We start from the raw sequence: 21,458 nt of genomic DNA on the forward strand, positions 1-21,458 counted from the left end.
CAACACCCAAAAAACAAAAAAAAAAGGGGGGGGGGGGGGGATCCCTGTACAATTTGGGTGACAATAGAGCACTTAACCCTTGCAGTGTGGGGGTAGCCCCACTGCAAGGGTTATTAAAAAGAAGTCATGGAGTTCTTTTTAAAAAAAATATGTTCAACTGCAATTCAATCATCACTAGTGTCAATCAATACAGCACAACTGTCAATTAACAAAATCAAGTTTTATACACACAAACCTGATAACAACTTTGCTATATGACAGATTTTTTAAGTGTCATATGTCACTACTAAGTTCAGACAGGAGACAGGAGGCTGGTGTAACATCTCTGCTCTGAGAGGAATCAGAGGTGTTATAATACTCTATAATGACTGTTTCTCTTTATAGTTATAATAGACAATATGTTCACTAATGGGTGTAACAGGATTCCTGATGACACATAACAAGTGCCTGATGATTACAAAGCATGGACATTGCTATTTGTCACTAAATGCATTATACAACAAGGGAAAGATACATCAATTGCACATTAAAACTCCAGATAAGATTTTCACTATTCTCATGATGCTGGGTAGATACATATGCTGTATTGATAATTGTATTATATATTTCAGACTTCCATTTCTCCAGAACTCTGAATGTAATTACTAATTGATTTAACAGAGGAACTATTCCAGAGTTGTGCATGATACACAAGAGCAAAGTGCTTACAACGTTATGCATACAGTATGATATACACTAAGTACATACTAAGGAGCTGAATAATAAAGTAATAATAATTGCTCATTTAACTTAGTGACCAAGGTGAAGCTGTGTTTACTTCAGTCACTTCAAAAATGTGCAAGGAAGAACATACATTTTTGTTTTAATTTACCTTGCACATGATGAGGTATTTAAGGCCAGGTTCACATCTGAGCGATCCAAGATTGCGCAGCGACCTGCGAGTTATCGTGTGTGATCGCAGCAAATATGCTTGCGGTGCCATTTGTTTCTAATGGCACCCCAATTGTGGCTACCAATCCACGCAGCTGTGTGCCCCCCGGTTACTGCGGTGCAATCGTGGCTGCAAAAAAACACGGGTCACTCATCACACAAAAAGGTGCACGCGCCTGTTTGCACCGGTTGCTGTGTGGATATGACCCCATTTACATCAATGGGGTTGCGCGGCAACTGGGGCACATAACTGCGCGCGAACGGACTGCCAAGATGTGAACTAGGCCTTAAGCAAATATTTTGTCAACTTATTTACTAAGTGAACATTATTTATTCTTTCAGTTAATTAACTGAATATGCTCATTTAAAAACACATAAAACTATCACAAACAACCATAATTCAGCCGCCTAATATATGTAGTCACTGAAAGCTATCTCTTATTATATTATTCATCTCCTCAGTGAACACATACAGGTTGTAAATTAGTATAGGAATATGCATAGGCAAAATCCAATCAAGAGTCAGAAGCAGCCAGTGGGTCAAAAGTGTACACTTTCAACAGAAGTTAGGACGTTATCAAGCAGCGCTTCCAGTGTTGAATCCCACGTTGTGTGTCATAGTATGGCAACAATTCAAAACGCACAAGTGGATGAATTTACCTCAGATCAGAATTTCATTCACCAAGGTGTGGTAAGAAGAGAAAATACTCCCAAATCACATGTTGGAAGAAGATGTAATTGAAAACCCAAGAGTTAAGACACATATTCCACAGTTGCATTGTGACCACCTTTCAATAAAGAGGTTACTCTCTGTGGGTAAGTGACACCTTTCCTTTAGGTGGAAAGAACAAGCCTAGGTGTTATGCACTTTATTTTAATTCCACTACATTTGTATTTAACCTCCCTGGCGGTATGATTATGTCAGGAATTTTGTGCCAAAAGCGGTACAATTTTTTGCATGGAAATTTGGTGTTATGTATTGTAGGCCTGCAATTCTTAGTAATTACTTACTTAAACCAGACCAAGCAAGACATTAGTAGACATCCCAGAAGTGATAAAGTTTGAAACACAAAATCATGAATTATAATCTAATAAATAATATAATTTTATTCAATAATGTAATCAAAAATAATGAAATTTGTCAAACAAAGAAAATTCAATAAACATCCTGAGTGTGATAAATTTTGAAACATGGGACTGCACAAAGTCCGGCGTCACAATCAGGACAATGGAACCTGGTTTCTTTTCGGACTTTCTTTCCATTGTCATCTCTCTTTGAGCAGCAAACTACGCACATCCTGGTAGGTGCTGCCTTTTTTGCGGTTGGCGGAATGTAGTCCATAAAGTGACGACCAGTCAGGCATTCTGGATTGACAACGTCAACAGCACGACGTCCAGGTCTGTTCACAGCTACTGATGGCGTCTGGTAGTTGAGAAAAATCCGCTCAGCCACCTTCCAGATAAAGTCAGAATGAACAAGAGGCTTGTCAATCTTTGCTCTGTGCAGGATATATGCATTCCAAAGGCATTGTTCCAGAAGATGCCTGAAGATCTTTTTATAATATTTTTTTGTTGTTTGCGTATAGCCGGATAAAATGTCATTGCCTGATCGGCTCTGTCGACACCTCCCATTGTGTTGTTATAAAATGTTTGACCTTACAAAAGAGGTTTTTCTTTTTAGCGAGTGAGGTTCAGATTTGAGGAAATTTAATGTGCACTCACATATGACTTGTGGACTAATATCGCACATAAGTTAGGATTCAACACTGGAAGCACTTCTTGCTAATATATTGAATGCACAGGTCTTTGGTTTATGTCATGCAAATGCTACTTATTTTAAGAAATGTGAAAACATCCTATTGTATATGCCTCCTGATGCATGGTACTGCTCAATGCAGTCTTCAGACACCAAAAACACAGATGTAGCTTACTGTCAGAGGCCTTACTCTGTTCCTTACCTCTACTATACTGTTATGATGTAGCTGAATGGCCAGATGAAGTGGAGCCAGCCTATAGAAGTTCAGCAAGTTTGGGTCAGCTCCTCTGCTTAATAGAATTCTGACACTGTCCACCTGGTTCTTAACTACAGCCCAGTGGAGTGCTGTACCTCCTTTACCATCCTGAGCATTGAGGACTGCAAATTAACAAAACAATTAGTACATATTTTATTGATAGCTTTATAAACGTGTCTATTGTGGCATGCAAACTTTATACATGAAGAAGATGTACAGTGCATAAAAGTACTTTAACATAATTGGTGCCCAAGGTATCATATTAGATCAGAAAGCCTATCATCACAATAAAAATATTTAAAGACATGGAATAAATCCTTTCTGCAATGGACAGTCCCTTTAAATTCCATCCTAGCATTTAAAAAAGAACTAAAGCCAAACATTTTTTTGTCTTTAGTTCTCTTTTGGGTCACAGGAGTATATTTACTGATGTACTCATGTGACCCAAAGTCAGCATCTAGCACAGTACTGCCCGTAATACGTTGAAAGCACAAAATCGCGTTGCAGCCAGGAAGGATCTTGACAATATTGTTGGGATCCACCCCGCTGCCTGATTCACAGCTGGCTCTCCCTCTCTAGACCCAGAGCCAGCTGTGTCCACCCCCTCCCCACTCTTTCCCTCCAATTACAGCTGAAATATGGGGTAGGGATTGGAGTCAGGAGGGGGCGCTCAAATATTGAAGAGAAGTAGATGTTTATACATTTGAAATGTTTCAGGTCAAGTCAGCTTCATTTTAACATACACACCCATTACATTTATGTATCCTCAGAACATGTAATTGTCTATTTCCAATCCTGATGCCCACTAAAATCTTCTAGAAAATTGAGCAGTTGCACTGCACTTAATGATTGATATTCACTTTAGAGGAAGCCTAGAGGAAGCTAGAGAGAATTGTGAGAAAAAAACAAATTCCAAAATTCTAATTAAGGTAAGCTTAGCAGACTTTCTGATTTGCATAGGGGTTATCTATTATTGCCAGTCTGTTACTTCTCCTTTCACTGTCCTATCACAGGCTAGGGAAGGGGCAAGACGAGTTAAACATTACTGTACTGCAGCAGAGAAAAGGATGAACTCTGTAATTGGCCTTGCAAGACGTTCTCTAGATTCTTTATTCACTTTATAACTTTTTGAATTTAGAATAATTGCAGTATTTACAGGCTAGCATTAGTAGCTCAAAGATTTATTTTATTTGTTGCATGACTCTGCTCTTTTATGTAACACCAAGGCTCTTCATACTAATTTACTAAATTAGCCCAAACGAGTGTATAGAGCTTTTTGTTTAGCCCCTTATTTATTATGTAGCCCCTATATTTTGCTTCTAACAAAGAATGGCATCACAGTATGTATGAATGTCTCGAATCACTGGTAATCCTGACTGAATGTCTTAAACAAATTTAAAGTATATTAACTGGTTACCATAGAATTATATTGACTTGTTTCTCTATCCTTGTTAGTTGCTTACATTAATTATCTTAAAGGACGTCCATAAAAATACCTTATAAGAATGACAGCTGTTGGCTACCCTCCCAGAGAAAAATATGTATCTCTAGTTCCAACAGGAAGGCAAACACCTTATCTTCAGAAACAAGGTTAAGTCATGCTCTCATAAAAACCTGTTTTTGCCTCATTTTTTGTGTGATGGATACAATTACTGAGGAACTGGTTGTATGTAATGGTTATTTTCACTTTAAACAATATCAAATAGACTGCTTTGTGCTGAGAGCTGGAGGGTCTGGCACTGGCAGAGGAAGAATTTGCAGCTATTAAAAACATAGCATCTTCATCACTAAAGCATCTGCTAACCATCCCCCACCTAAACACTTAACAACTAACCCTTAAAGGAGAACTATGGGGTTAAGGCTTTTCCCAATAGTTCTCCTTAGGGTAACGGGAGGACACAAACTAGCGTCCTCCCGTCACCCTAGGCTCAGTATACCACGAGCTGTAGCTCGCGGTATACTGAGACGCCGCAGCTGAAGCGGATCTCGACAATTATGTCTGGATCCGCCCAGCTGCATGACTGACAGCTGGCTCTGCCTATCTAGAGGCAGAGCCAGCTGTACCCGCCCCCTCCCCCGTCCGTTCCGCCACGCAGCGCTGGCGGATCATAGCGGGAGGAGGGAATCCAGCCCCTCCCCTGTCACGGCAGAGAGCCGTGACAGGATTGAGAGGTGAGCGAACGCCGGGATGTGGTTGCTCACCTCCCGATCTACTAAGCCGACCTGTGACACATTGTCACAGGTCGGCTAGAACTATGAGGTGAGTGAAAAGCACTCACCTCATAGTTCTCCTTTAAAATGAGTGTTTAATATTGATCTGTCCCTCTTCCCCAGCACCACATACTTAACTCTTAGGCCCCGTTCACATATAGCGAATTGTCGCGCGATTTCCGCCGCGATATCGCGCATTTTTGCCGCGCGATATCGCGAGAAGTCGCCGGCCAATGTTATTCAATGAAGCTGTCTTAACTCCATGTCGCTCGTCGCTCGTCGCGGTCGCAAGTCGCTTCTACCGGACCGTTTTTTCTGCAGATTTTGCGCGATTTTGCTTTTTTTCTATGGAGCCCGACGGGGAAGGTCGCTGGATCGTCGCTGGAACGTCACCCCGAAAGTCGCGCTATCCCGGCCGTGCGGATCCGCTGCAAAAGGTATGTCGCTAGGTGTGAATGGGGTCTTAGGGGTCTATTCACGAAGCTGCCAAAGGATCTGGCCGTAGCTTCGGCCGATCCTTCGGAGCCTGCCGGGGGTTCGGCTCAGCCGATCCAGATGTTGGATCGGCTGAGTCGAACTCCTTCTGCACTTCGGCTTGCTTTCTGTGGCTTCGGGTCGGCCGAACACGCTTGCAACCGCTTAAGTCTTTAAAAAAGGTGCTTATAAGCATGAAATACATGAGAGCTATATCCTGTGCCCATTAATACTCTACGGAAGAAGTTTTCCAGAACCCAGTTGTGCAGTGAATCCTTCTAACTAAATGATAATTAGACGGATTTAAACCTGTGTCATCTTGCAAAGACTCTAAGGCTGGCAATTTTATCATCAACTGACACCAGAGGCTAGCAACTCTTAAATATGCTATGGATATTACTTAGGCCTGCCATTTCTTTCTCACTTTCATCACCCAGGGAGATATTTTACCTTCATCAGTACCCTCATTGACTATCATGAACACGATCTCCAAGTATCCATGTTTTGCAGCATAATGCAGTGGCGTGGCCTCTAACTCATTTCTGGCCATTAGACATGTTGGGTTCTTCAGTATGAAACTCCGCACACGGCACACATGACCCTCCTGAACGAGCTGCATTCAAATAACAAGTTAATCTACTATCAATTATTATTGATTATATAAAAACAATATACAGTGACATTTATCAGCATATGATAATAGCATGCCTATATTTGAAACATGGCTCATTCTATCTCTAGAACAGCCTTCCTCAACCTGGGTACCATGGAACTTTAGGATTCCTACTGAGGTTGCTAAGGGTTCCTTGAGCAATGAGCATTGACCATCCATTTTAGGGTTAAAGTCTACACTGTCCACCAATGTTATGGGGCACCACCATTTTCACTGTAGGGGGTGTGAAAAAATGATCTACCCTTGGTGTCAAATACTCTAGGATCGCCACACTCTTTAAGCTTTTCTTTAAAAGCTTCTACAACGTATTGTTCAAGCTAATGTACCATGATCTGTAAGGTATAATCATTTTTAGCAAGGGGCCCTAAGACCTGAAAATTATTTCAAGGGCTCCTCTGAGGTAAGAAAGTTGAGAAAGGCTGCTGACATTAATAGACAGATCTGTAAACGCTGTGTCACTCTTACTCTTTGAAATTTGAAGCTAGCTAGTTAAAATCTGTTCATAAATAGTATCATTATTTGCTTTGCAAATGAATGTTTTCATTATCTTTAGAATATAGCTATAAGAAGTAAATGCAAATACAACTGTCTTCCAATTCTTCCAGTTCATATATGTGTGAATGGAGTGGAGAAGAGGCAGTGGTTGCAAGACACCTCCAGGGCCCAGTTTTCTTAAGGCAAAAAAGAGCAATCAGATAAGGTTATTTGCAAGTTGATCTTTTTTACTGAGATTTGTGGTCCAAAGATGTCAGCTGAGGCCTCTAGACTTCCTTATCTGGCCAATTTTGGTCATCTAACATCTTAAGCCATCTTAAGCCATAGCAATCTATGATCATTGCTCTTTTGCTTATCTTACAATACACTATATTCCATTGTGCTGCTGTTTGCTGACACAAATATTTAGGGTCGGTAATACAGAACAGAGTAGAGTTCTTTTCAGAGCTGTTTACAATGCAGTCACTGGTGGTAACTAATCAGAAGATTCACTATTCCTGAGATTTGTGGTCCAGAGATGTCAGTTGCAGCTTTTAGAATTGAGACTTCCACCTGATCTGGCCAATTTCAGTCATCTAATATCTATGGCAAACGCAACATATGAGTCCTGATCTTTTACAATAAACTAAATTCCATCATGCTGCTGTTTGCAGAAACAAATTTATACGTTCAGTAATACAGAACAGAGTAGAGTCCTTTTCTGAGCTGTTTAGATGCAGTCACCATTGACTGCATCAGTGAATCTTCTGATTTACTGATAAGACCTTACTAATCTAAAATTGATCTGGCAGAGACAACAAAACATAGAGGAAACCTTCAGGATCAGGAAAATCCCCTTCACATGAAAGTCTCATTATAATTCAGAGATCTTGTAAGTGTTCAGCTGCAAATGAACATCTCACTTCCTAATGTTGGGAATATCAGTTTGCACAGTAACAGCAAGAACAAAACATGTGTTTGTGTGATTCATACTGGAACTCTGTCAAAAGTCTCTTGAAACTGGAAGCAATGTAAAAGCAAGACGATGCCAAATGCCGACATGATATCAAATAAGCAGCTCTGTAGTGTGATACCAGAGGTCAGAATGTGTTTCCACATACACCAACTGTAATAACATAGGGCAGAGCAAGGAATAAACCAAAATCTGCAGCCAGAATAGGTGGGTCTTAGGGCAGCTTTAGACTGGGCAAAATTAACTAAGAGGAGAAAGAAATTGAACAGACAGGAAACTGTATCCACTCCATATATATTTCTCCTCCTGTATTTAAATTACCATTTAATGTGCAAAGCTGAACATTTTCAGTCAAATTTAACCCCTTGAGTCACAAATACAATCACAAATAACCGCTAGGAACTACGCAAACTATCACCCATGAGTTCAATCAACCACCAGAATTCAGTTGAAACTGGACAACAAAATGACAGCTTCAATACACATTACTGAAAGAATGAATTAAAATGTGGTCAAAATGGCAGAAAACTACAACAATTTTATTGAAAGCAATGTGATTTTTCTGTCTGTTTGATAAGAGCAATTGTGATCACATCTTCTTGCAGTCAATCAAAACCACCCATTTATGTTTTTGATTGCTTTGTGATTTCAACACAAACTGTTAATAGAACGTTTGAACATTCTGATCATTTCTACCACTATATGCAGGATGCATATACAATAATAAATCTGTTCTTACTATTTGTTTGTACACAACTACATTCTGCAGCAAGGAGAGAGTTGGGAGAGATGGACCACAGCTCTCTCACACTGAGCAGGGGCCCAGCTCACCTGCAGTCCAACACCCTCCCCAACAGAAACAAAACCAACAACAGTGCACTAATTTACAACACTGCTCAGGGAGCAAAAGCACTGTTGAATATTGCACATTAAGGCTATTTTAGTATTTTAAATTATAATATTTAAAGTTATAGTAATGAAAAACTGCTGGAAAAATTAATACAAAAGGTAGTTATACTGGCATCATCCAATCAATTTACTTGTAGAGTTTTTTAAGTGCAGGTTATAGGACCATCACCAACTCTTGCTGCAGACAGTGTGAAACAATTCATCCTCAAACTTCACAGCAGAAGCATTAAAGTCTCCCAAGTCCTTCTCTGACCATTTCCGCTTACCTTGTTCCCCCTCCCACCAACCTTCCAGCATTCTAATCCTTAATGTAAACATAGAACAGATACTATTGGAAAAGGGAAGCAGGGGGAGCTGAGCTGCGGAGGAATCAACATGGACCACTTGAGTGCATCTGCTGTGAACTTTGAAAATAAATGACTCTACAGTGCTTGCAGCTACTGAGGTCAATGAAGGTAAAAAGCTAATTTACTGCTGGTTGAGAATGTAAATACGTGAATGTCCATAGCCTGGCCACAGATTGATTTAGGCTGACCACGCATGATACACATTTTAAAAATTTCAATCACTTTTAAATAGTTTTCAGTTGAGAAAACGACTAAATAGATCAAGACTTTCTCTCACCTATAGTTTCTCTCTCAGTACTGTTATTCTGTTTGGTTATTTAAAAAACAAATCTAAATCTACTTAAAAGTGGTTGAGATTTCCGTGTGTATTGCCAGGATAAGTGTATGTGTTGTGAAGTTAATTCTCATGTTGCTCATGAAATAACTTTCAAAGTGCTTGTCAGGCATGCTGGGAGATTTCTACCACCACTAGTTGGTCTTTATGTCAATACTCTATGCACCAAAGTACTGGTAAGATGATAGCACTGGTTGTATGGAAGTGAACAGTAGTTGGTGTATGACAGCTCAGTATTTCTGCTGCTTTAAAGATGTCATTTATATTTTAGATTTCATATTCAAGCATTTTCTAGCAGAAAGGTTGTCCCTGAATATTTACATACATGTGCAAATATTACCAGATTATTTTGTTAATCCACTACTACTCTGTAAATCCTTGTTCCACCCAGTATAAATACTATCATGTGTCCTTCTACATACCTTAAATATGAGCTGAGGATTTTCCTGCATGGAGGTGCAGCTCTCAGAGCGCAGGATGACCCCCTCATATGGGCTGTCGTCCTTCTCTCCTGCAGGAGTGAACATCCGTCTAATCGACTTCTTCATGTTGGATAGTGGAGTCCAGACTGCACAAGGCTCTTTTCTTCTTCCTGCAAGGTGACAGAGACTCAGAGCTGTGACACACATCCACCGCTCTTCTTGGGACTAAAACCAATTTATTTATACATTCCTTCGTGTGCCAGGACTTGACCTCCAACTTCTGAGACTTGAGGAGGCAGCCAGCAGGAAATGACAGTAGGCTGCAATCTCAGCCACCTGCTCTCTGTTTGGTAGAAGAATTTACAATAACAGCTATTGTACATACTGTATACTAAAGTGACTCACATGGGAGGTGGCATTGGAGAAACACCCACTGCACTTTCTCCACCTCAATGGCAGGAATTGGAGAAAGAACGAGAACAGAAAAGAAAAAGGAGCCAGCCGCTGTGAAAGCTGCTTGTGAAGCGAGTACAGACAAGCTGTGTGTGCTGCCATGAGGCGTTTAATGCTTTTCTTACAAGCTCTCCAGACTGTCATAAGGAAGTCAAGAAAACAGAACTGTGGAGCAGAGAGGCGACCATCAAGCATCTGCTTCCCCCCCTTTTTTTTTTAACTCATTCTGCAATTGCTAAATAACTATCAGGGTAAATGTTCAGTTTTGTTGCTTTTAATACAAAATAGATCTGAACTCAAAAAGTGAAGATTTTCTATGTTATAGGAAACATCTTAATTGTGCCCAACTAGCACGCCAAGGCACTTCTCTGCATGCAGCCTCATAGCTGTATATCTGCAGTGTGAGATCTAAGGCACTACTGCTTTTGACTGCTAATGTAATTTGATGATGTCACTACTGTGCTGCTCACTGTTCTCTCTGCTGGGGGCTCCAACATGAGGACACAAAACCCTGCTTCTACCAAGATGTGCACACGGGGACACAATAAGGTATAAGGTATTGTAAGTCAGTACTGGGGAAGGATTAGATACAGGGAGACCACAGGCAATACTGGTAGCTAGTCCTTTGGCCTCTGTTTGTCTTTTTAGGGCACAAAGTTCAGTCCCAATTTAAAAAGTTTGCTTGTGCTCATCCTAAAGGTTTAAAAGTGAGTTAAAGAAAAACTCCATGGAATTTCTTTCTAAACCTTTACCCTGCACTGCAAGGGTTAAGTTCTCATTTTTGTCCAGGTTCTGTTATACTCACCCAATGCTCAAAGCTGGCTTGCTCTTAGACCGGTCCCTTCTGTCTCTCTCCCCCTCCACTGCAGCGATAGTATTCCCCTTGGTGTCCTCACGTCCTATGCACAGTGTATAATGATTCTCGGGACCTTAAACCGCTGCAGCAGATGCAGCAGATGCAGCAGCGAGGCTAGAAGGACCGGTCTAAGAGCAAGCCAGCTCAGAGGATCAGGTGAGTATAACTTTGCTATTTTTTAACCTCGGCAAAAACGAACACTTAACCCTTGCAGTGTTGAGGTAGCTCCACTGCAAGGGTTAAGAAAATGTTTAACTCAGAGTTCTGCTTTAAAGTTGTTCTATAGATAACGGCATGTACGGCATGTACATCTATCATGTCACAATGTACAGAAACAATAAATAAAAGTAAATGTTTCTAAAGTTCATCCTTTTTGTTTGTTAAATATACCAAAATGTTTTGTTATATCTGTCCAATAAGTGAAAAGAAAAACCCTGTTTATCTTGCTAGTAAGCTACTGAGTGAGCTGATTGCAGTATTGTCAGTTCACTACAGGAAGTTACAAGCTCACTGGGTTTCTGGCAGGATCAACAGATATATTTGTTTTTGCAATAATAAAGAAGATATAAGAAAACTTTTAAATGTACTGTATATATACACCAGCTAATAAGAGAAGTTCATTGTTAGGATTCACATAGACTTTGAGCCGAATATAAAGAGGGTACTATAACTGATATCTGTAAAAAAATAAGTCAAGGCAACTGGACTTGCTGTATTTTTCTTGAAGATGTTTCACTGGTCATCCAACCAGCTTTCTCAATTCAGAATGACTTGTACAAAAATAAATATGGTGAATGTCACTCCAATCCACATAATCTGCTAGTCGCAACCAGGTGTTGATTACATTTGCATAATGGAGCTGTGAATAACATGCCCAGAGAGAGGTGTTAAAACAAGATTGTATGTGACAGACAATAGATGTCTCACCCTCCCACCTCTATTCCAAGTAATTCTGAATTGAGAAAGCTGGTTGGATGTCCAGTGAAATGTCTTCAAGAAAAATACAGCAAGTCCAGTTGCCTTGACTTATTTTTTACAGATATACCATCACTAGACATGTGCGATTCGTTTCGTTATGAATCGAAATTCGTACGAATTTTCCTGAGCTTCGTAAATTCGGAAGCATCCGAAATCCGAATTGCAGTTTCCGAATTATATCTGAAATACGAAATTCCGTTAACGAATACACCTGGATGAATGAGAACCTTCACAGATACACTATAACTGATGGCATGTGATGTTAGCTCTTCCTGCACAGCCCAGATCCCTGCTGATGTTACTTTTCTGATGGTCAGATTTGAAATAACTATAGGCACCCGATATAACGATCCCTGTACCGGCTGAGGTTATATAAATGCCAACATTGCAGTGTGGGATATGAGGAGCCATTCATGCTAGGGGCAATACAGGCAGCTCTGGAGAAGAAGATGGTGAGTCAATTGTGACGCTTGTTACTACATGCGTTTAGATGCACATTCATAGAGAATTTTTGTTCCTTTTAAATGTATTGTGTTTGTTTACACTTTATTCAAAGCAAGGGAGAAGTATTCTGAATATACATTTTCATGGTGTAGATGTACTAACACACACAAAAGTGTATGATACTTGATTTCTGCGCATTTGCTTATCATTTGATTGGGCATGTTCAAAACACGGAAACAAAAACACTGCACATACCAATCCTCAGTGTCAAGGTGAACTATTCAAATAGCATTTAATGGGATCTCTGCTGTAAATGTATTTTCATGCAGTGAAATGCCCCAAAAGGTATGTGTATACACTGTGCTGCAACTTGTAGTTTGTTTACCTTCTTTTTCCCACAGCTTTGCTTCACAGCTGAATTCCAGACAAAAAAAATGTTAATTTTTATGAAAGAAGTCTCATGCCAAAATACAGCCAATATTTGAGGGTGAACACAGTTTTCCTCACAACTGTAATATGAGGTAAACAGTTTCAGAGCACTGATAATGAGAAAGTGTCTCTTTAGAAAGATTTATATACTGTACTATATACATCAAAAGCCAACTGTAAAAAACAAACAGTTTACACTGGAATCCTGCCCACACTAAAACTCAGTTTACATTCCTGTTATACAGTAAAACATGGGATGATTACTTAGCATTACACATCATTTGTTTTCTTATTAGAGAAAACACAACATTAATTACCTCTTCCATCATTCACCGAGTGTATACAAATCAACAAAGGAAATGTTTCGTGCACTTGGAAAGTTGTATACTTCAGGCAGATGAAGGTAAACCATGCAGATATGTGTTCATTAAAGAACCATTAAAACCTCTTTATTAATTACTGTAATGCAGTCAGTCTACAGACACAGTAATACATATGTTTGTCTTTTTGTTTATTTTTCCTTATTTTATGCTGGATACTAGGTAGAAACTCAACAAAGAGCAGAGCTGTCTGAGCCTCCAGTGGTCCAACACGCCCCCTGCACAATGCTCCAATCAACAAGCTGCATCAGGAGTGTGAACACTTCTGATTGGAGGACTGGGAGGGTGTATCAGACTGTTGGAGACCTGGGCCACTGTGTTGTGCGAGAGCAGTGGTCCAGCTCTCCAGCGGGCTGCCAGCACGGGGAAAAAGACAAAAAAAGACGAGCATATTTATTACTGTACTGTATATGCAGCCTAGTAAATACAGACACTTTCATTCAGTTTTACAGTACGTGTAGCCTTGAATGGAGTTGGGGTGGGTAAGTTAATTTGATTTGGTATCACCCTCGTGCAATAACTGATACAGCAGAGCTTAGACTGGGGCAGGGAGAAGCAGCACAAGGTGCCAATCAGGTGTACCACAATGATCAGGGGTGTCCCTAGCCTTTTCGTTCCCCAAAGTGAGCGGGGGTGCTGGTGGTGCCCGCTAACATGTGGTGTGGGGGGTGCTGGTGATGCACGCTAACTGCGGGTGGGGGAGGGGTCCTCCGCATCATCTCCCCACCCAGCTATTGGGCCAGCAGGGTAGAAACATGTGTATGGCCCTTGCACATCTCCCGGTCTTGCTCTCAGCAACCTGGGCCACTCTGGCTGGAAAGGGGGTCGACAGGCACACTGCAAAAATTGTGCAGCAGAGTGGCCACTCTGTCTGATGCCTCCCCTCCACACACACCTTCCCCATTGACCGCAAAAAAATGCCGCCTGAAGTATAGGCCTCAGGTTGCCTGACTATAGGGACGACCTTGGCAATGCTCATTTGCTAACATGGAAATGCTGATAGAAGGAGCAAGGAGAGAGATGTGCCTTTCAGTCTGCTGCTTGTCCTTTGTTGTCCAATCACAAGCTGTGGCAGGGACAAGGACTAGCTGTATTAGATAACGTTTTGTGATTTTGGAAAGATGATGTAATTTAGCTGTCCCCTTGATGTTTTTCTCTAATAATCCTCATTATTAGCACTCAGTCTGCAACTTTCTGCTCATTAAATATAATCCTTAGAACCTAAGTAGGCATATCTGATTGCAGGAAGTCAAGAATTACAAATGGACGTACAGTCATCTTATTATAACTGTTGACTAATTCATAAGGCAATAATGATATAACTAAGAGACATATGTTCCGATAAAGTGACACTAAACTTTAGCTAAATTCTAAAAATGCATTCAAGTACCCTACCTGTTAATAAAACTGGACCTTATTTGTGTATCACTCGGTTGTAGATCCGCAAATCATCTCTGAATTGGTCGTGACACTGTCCTTCCTTCTGATGGACTATAATCTCAATACAAATTAGTAAATTAAACATGAGATTGCAGTCCATCACAGGAGTGAGCTTGGAGAGGTGGCTACTTTACAACACACAGGGACCATGGGGAACAAAAGTAGGCACCCTTTAGAAGGAAGGACAGTGTCAACATGAATGCAGAGATGATTTGAGGATCTGCAGTGAGTGGTACACAAATAAGTTAACTCCTGAGTTTAGTGTCACTTTAAGTGAAGGCATTGCTAATAAGCATTTGCATTATGCAAGGACAGAAACATTTTGAAAGCTATACTGCTTTCTAACATGGAGTCCTAGCATTAACCTTTTCTCTGCTATGCTTACTGTTTTCACCCCAAGTAGCTAGATCTATTTGTATACAAATAAAAGACACTAATAGTAAGGTACTTTCAGGTTCACAATGTCCCAGTGGTTCTACCATGAGGTATAGTATTAGGAGAAGCAAAAAACCTTTAGAGTTTTCAGATGAAATTTCTGATAATTGCTGTCATCAGGGGTTTAGCTTAATTACATTAGCACAGTAGAGCCTTCTCTAGCCTATCCCAAAATAGGAGGATTATTCCTCATTTAGGACAGTGTGTGGAGCATTCCTTTACACCCCAAAAGCACATCCAGAACCTCTGGGGTATAGAGCAATATTAGAGAGTCATTTATTCAAAAACTACATACAGCAGTTTCAGTCTTTTTGACCATCATCAGTGCAGTGTCTGAACACCATGGCTTCTATAAAGTAGGACTTGGGACCCAATGAATATGTATACCTATAACTTTAATAGTTGTACTTTCTTGATTGCATGCCTGTAAAAAGCCAATTAAATTATGTTAATGAATCAGCATGCAATACATAGTGGTGTTCTGCTTCACATCCTTCTTCACATATCAGCAATGTACTTTATGGCACTGTTCTGTAGGCAATGTGAAAGCTTAGATGTACATGTATTATTCTGTGACAAAATACATGCAAATCCCTCCATGCAGTGGATTGGCAAGGCATTGGGATTTGAGATGAGCAAGGACATGGAATCCTATGTTTGAAGAAACATCTACCCACCTTGACTCCAGACACCATGCTTGTGGTTACAGGCATCCTATTGGACAACTGTGATCACTTGCTATTTGGCCCCACCCAGGGACATTGTTAGGCTGGGACTAGTACTGTATAGCTACAGTATATTGTAAACCAATCTTACTGCTCATTGGTTTGTGTTGTGAGACTTATTCTACTGCATTTGCAATTGCAGCATATTAGCCCAGGCACCAAGCACCAGCATTGCACAATGCAGCCACTAGCTAACATCCTTTGCTGTTCATAATCATTGCTTACTGCTGTGGGGCTGATTTTACTACATTTGCAATTGCTGCATATAAGACCAAACATTGAGCACCAATGCTGCTTGTCTGTACAGCCATACACTACCATATACTGTCCAATATTGCTTTGTGCTGTGGGGCTTTCTAATACTACATTTGCAGCATAATAGACCAGGCATTCAGCACCAGTGCAGCATGGTCAGCACAGTATAGCCATGTTGTAAACTACTATAACTGTTCATTGCTCTGTGCTCTGGTGCTTCTCCTACAGCACTTATACCCTACTAGAACAAGCAAGCAGTTGTACTGCTAAATTTTACATCAAAAGCTTTGCCTGTCGATACAACTTTGTGTTACCATTGATAAATGGGGAAAAAAAATTAAAGCATATAACTTAGTTTGCATATATTTTTGCAGGGGTTAAGACAAATGGACAGCTAATATATTTTGGTAAACTGATACCAAAGGAGGTTCATACTGCAAGAAAAAGTCCTTTAAATTTTCAAGGAATTTCTTTAAGTTCTGCTGAAATTGTGTAAAAGCAAAGATATTAAGAAACAATGTTGACGTATAGTTCAAAGTATGCTCTGCCAACATACAGTGTCATTGTTGTGAATTCCAGAAAATACTCTGCAATTCTGTAAATTGAAGGAATTTTATCTTTCCCATGTTATCCTCTAAGTTCCACAAAATGGACCCTCCTCACATTCGGTGTTCTTCACGTGTCATTTTGTTGCATTTCCTTGCTGTAGTTGCCCTGCAGAGGCCCAAACAAGCCAGCAGATTTTTTTCTTATGAATTCCATTTTTATAGTATTTGTCTTCCTGTCCTAGGACAACTGCTCTCCCACATGTACAGGTGTCATAAAGACAGGAAGTGCAGGAAAATATCCCCCGTGTGGTCACAGACAGAACTTAAAACCTGTTCGGACTCTTTCCTACTCTATTAAAAAAAAAAAGAAACAAAAAAAGATGCTTTAAAAACAAAATGTTACATAAATTGTGTACCCTAGAAAAGGGGATAATACTAGTATTACAGTTAGATGGAGGGAAAACAAAAGAATACATAACTAGACATATGACCCTCAATAGCGTTCTTGTCATTGTTTACCTCGTAATGACACTATTTTATTAGTCTTTCTTTTGCTGCCTAATACTTTTGACCACAAAACAATGTTATCTATTTAATTTGCTAAATTAAACCGTGAGAAAGAACAAGGTAAGATTTACTTTTATTGTTACACATGTCATTTCCTGTCAGCATCCTGGAGGGTACAATAGTGATGCCATTTATTAAAGTCATCTTTTGTTCTCACTCTTCTTATAAAGTATCTCTGTGTACATATATCATTCATCAGATGCAGTAGAAATGTACCGGAGTAGTCACTTCCCTGATTGCATGTCTGAAGAGTTTTATATAATAAAAAACAACACTATGGGGTCTACTCACGAAGCTGCCGAAGGATCTAGCCGTAGCTTTGGCTGATCCTTCGGCTAGCTTCGGCCCCAGGACCCCTTCGGTTCAGTATAACCGAAGGGGTGCTGTGCGGGCTATTCACAATAGCCCGTACAGCTCCCGATCATGGCTGAGCGGCTCAGCCGAGCCGAACGCATATGCCTCGGCTCGGCTCCGGCCACTTTCAGGGAGATCAGCGTCCCTGGTTATCTGCTAACCAGGGACACTGATCTCCAAACAGCTAACTCTACCTGGCGCCCCGGGAGTCTCCCGCTCCCGGCCGCCAAGTAGACAAACACTGCTGGGGTCTATTCACAAAGCTGCCGAGGGCAGCCGAGTGAATGACCGATCAGAAGTGAAGTGAGCCGAACACTGTTCGGCTATTCACTTCAGGCTGGTACGGCTAATTTCAGCCGTACATCGGCTGAAATCAGCCGTACATCGGCTTGCTTCGTGTGGCTTCGGATCAGCCGACCCGAAGCCATGCGAACCAAGCCGATGTACGGCTGATTTCAGCCGATGTACGGCTGAAATTAGCCGTACCAGCCTGAAGTGAATAGCCGAACAGTGTTCGGCTCACTTCACTTGGGGTCGGCAGCTTAGTGAATAGACCCGTATGACTCAATATGAAAATATTCCATGCCTAGTAACAATTACTTACAAAGACTTTGGGGTTTATTTACTAAAGGAGTAGATACTGTTTACTTTTCAAATTAAATGTTTACTGAGCTTAGGAAATAAGGGAAAGCTGTGTTCACTTTAATCATCGAATCATATGTTAAAAAAGTCTGTTTTATTTGAATTCCCATGCATATGATTAATCATTCAATGTGAACTAAGCTAATTCTTAATTAATAAACTCAGTGAACAGTCACTTTGCAAAGTAAACATTTTGCTAAGCAAACAGTCTCTACTCTTGTAGTACATCAACCCCTATGATATTAAGGTAAGTTCTTGGTTCAAGGATTATGGTTCATGGATTTTCTTTGATGGTCTATTGTTTCTTTATATTTTGCCTTACATACTTACACAGTTAGTTAGGTTGAAAAAAAGACACAAGTCCATTGAGACACACCTAAGACACACCTAAGTCCATTAAGACACACCTATAGAGATAAGCAGAGAAAAAAGAAGAAAAACCTAAAACAGGACGCATGGCCACAGTTACCCACTGTTGATCCAGAGGAATGCAAAAAAAAAAAAAAAACTCTATTGGTTCAATTTGCTCCAACAGGCAGCCTTGAATACATCTTTGTAGTTTTATAGCCTTTAATACGTATGTTTAAACATGAAACGTCAATAATAATAATAATAACTATTAACTAATAATAATAACTGTTAAAAAGAAGGCCAGGATGATAATGAATTGGTAAAAGAAACTAAATTGAAGAGTGCTCGTTTTTTGAAAAGAACTACTGAGAATAAATGTAACTGAATTATGCCTAATGAGAAACATATTAGCATATTCAAAGACAGGCAATATATTTTGAAAATGTATGGACTCCTTGCATTTAATATAGCCAAAATCAGGCAAACCCACAACAATGCCTGTCATCCTAACTGCTTGTGCTACTATTTGGATGAACCAGCAATATAACCATTCAACCACACAGCACCAATGTTGTACTTGATAACACATTTAACTAATGTAAAGTTATTTATGAAGCTAGTTCTTCCTCTATGAAAAGCTTTTTCATTGTTATTCCTGATTGCTTATGTTTGTACTAGTGTGCGAGTTTATACCAATATTAACTATAACATATGGCATCGTTTTCTAAAGTGTTTGAGTTACTATGAATATTAATGTATATCCTTGTTTGTACACTCGCTCAAATCTATTAATATATCTGTTGTACCTAGGTATTCACTCTATAAGAGATTTTGTGTATTGTCCTTGGCTACTTCGCAAAAAGAAATAAAAACACAGAAGCTGCAGGTTAAAAAGTCTTCCACCGTGCTAGTTCTCTTTTTAAAGGGTTGTTATATAAACAGGAAGAGACTTCATGCTGTACACTGCATAACATGATGTCATGAAAGTCTGTTCTTAATATACAAATAAATTTAGCTGCTGATGACAGCACAAATATACTGTTCCAACTTTGCACCTCTTCATGTTTTGCCCATGGATTGTTTGAAATTACCCATTTTTATTATTTAATATGGTTAATACATATCTGCTGCTTGTTACAGTTAATGCAGAAACTGATTTTAAGACTTTTTTCATTATTTTGATGGTAGGATGAGAAAAAGAAGACAGAAGGTTGCTGAGCACATGGAGCATAGGGGACAAGGATTTACACTTTAGCCATTCATAGAAAAGCATCTCCAGTATTTTCTACAAATCAAACTGTACTCTCTGTCAACACATAAAAGGGTTCAAATCTGAAAACAATCTGGAGAAATGTATGTGGTGGTCAGAGCACATAATTATATTACAGCTGTTGTTTTACAAAATGCTATAATGTGGCCAAATCTGTTGTGTACTTCCACCATCACAGGACAATTGAAGACAAAAAGCTAAGTTCATAGTTGAAACAAATATATAGGAGCTATTTTCTTGGGCAAAAGTTTTGTAAAGCAAGGTATACACCTCTGCGACCCAACCTTTTTTGTGCTATATTATTAGATTATATAACACAATTATATAGCAAAAACAAGGGGAATGGCATTCTGAGTCTGTGATTGGTTAGAATCTTTTCTATTGCTCCACCTGCTGGCTGCTTTTATGTGATATCATACATTTTATTTTTTTAAGAATTACATCACCATGTTGACGTTGTGGGGCAGCCCGGATAAAGATACTTTGAGGAAACAAAAAAACAGCTAAAGTGAAAATGTAATATCACATTTAGGCACATTTTTTTTAACCAGTGCTGATGTTTTTTTTCCATTTTCATGAACATAAGATTGCATTTTGTTTAATTTACATGTATCTTTCATACTTTTTAGATTTTACTTGTCACTTGGAGATGTTTTAACATACTCTAGCACTGTTAATTGTGTATTGTACATTTCCATTCTTTGCACTATTTTTGTATTATTTGCACAGTACCCAAATAACTTAAGGTGCCCATACACCTTACGATTATCGTACGATAATCGTATGCGATCGACTTTTCGTACGACAATCGTAACGTGTGAATAAAGTGCCTGACCGATAGTACTGTACAATCGTACGACTTTTGACGGTCAAGCATGTTTGAAAACTTTGGTCGATCGTACGATGTTCTCATGGTTGGTGGCGTTTCCGTCCGTCAAAAGTCGTACGATTAACACTGCGCATGCGCAAACGAAAATAGTTGTGGTCAATTACCGCAAGTCATCCAGGTGTTTTTTTTAACTACCGCTAATTGAACCTTGCGATAATCGGGGCAGGATGGGGCCGTCTTACGAAAATCGAACGACGGTTCGATCATCGGACAAAAAGCTTTGTCTGATAATCGTAAGGTGTATGGGCACCTTTATTGTCCTAGATTAAAATCTTAACTGCATGACTGAAATGAGAGATACTTTCACAGGGATGATGTTCAGTAAAATATCAGTTATATCTGTTGTACTGAGCTAAGTTTTCTACAAAATGGAGCTATTAGATTTATGTAGAGAAAGTTTTATCAAACTCTGTCTTTGTGATACTAAGGTTTTACAACCTGGGCATAAGCCTTCCTTTTCATCAATAAAGCAATAAAACTATTTGTATGTTTAATTCTTTTCTAACACACATGCAGCTAATTTAGTAAGATAAATTTTCATTAGGGTAATTCTGATGCCTTTGTCACTAGTCTTTAAAAATAAGAAAAAACTGTGAACAAATTATTTGGATTGAATTTTACTAATTGAAAACAATTATATTGTACATTATCTTTTAACAGATTTTCTAACTTCTTAATGTTCC

The 21,458-nt window shown here is 39.6% G+C and overlaps 1 protein-coding gene across 1 annotated transcript in view; it reads right to left on the minus strand.

Annotated features, from left to right (window-relative positions):
- TRPA1 (transient receptor potential cation channel subfamily A member 1) overlaps positions 1-9,885 on the minus strand; it is a 60,475-nt gene extending 50,590 nt beyond the window's left edge. The window contains exons 1-3 of the mRNA XM_018562331.1: positions 9,760-9,885; positions 6,078-6,240; positions 2,889-3,064 (exon numbers count right to left, since the gene is read on the minus strand). Of these exons, the coding sequence (XP_018417833.1) occupies positions 2,889-3,064; positions 6,078-6,240; positions 9,760-9,885 (465 nt within the window). The remainder of the gene's footprint in view (positions 1-2,888; positions 3,065-6,077; positions 6,241-9,759) is intronic.
- Positions 9,886-21,458: the final 11,573 nt, after the last annotated feature.

The sequence above is a fragment of the Nanorana parkeri genome, unplaced genomic scaffold (genome assembly GCF_000935625.1).
Source record: "Nanorana parkeri isolate BGI_ZX_2015 unplaced genomic scaffold, ASM93562v1 scaffold572, whole genome shotgun sequence".
Taxonomy (NCBI): Eukaryota; Metazoa; Chordata; class Amphibia; order Anura; family Dicroglossidae; genus Nanorana; species Nanorana parkeri.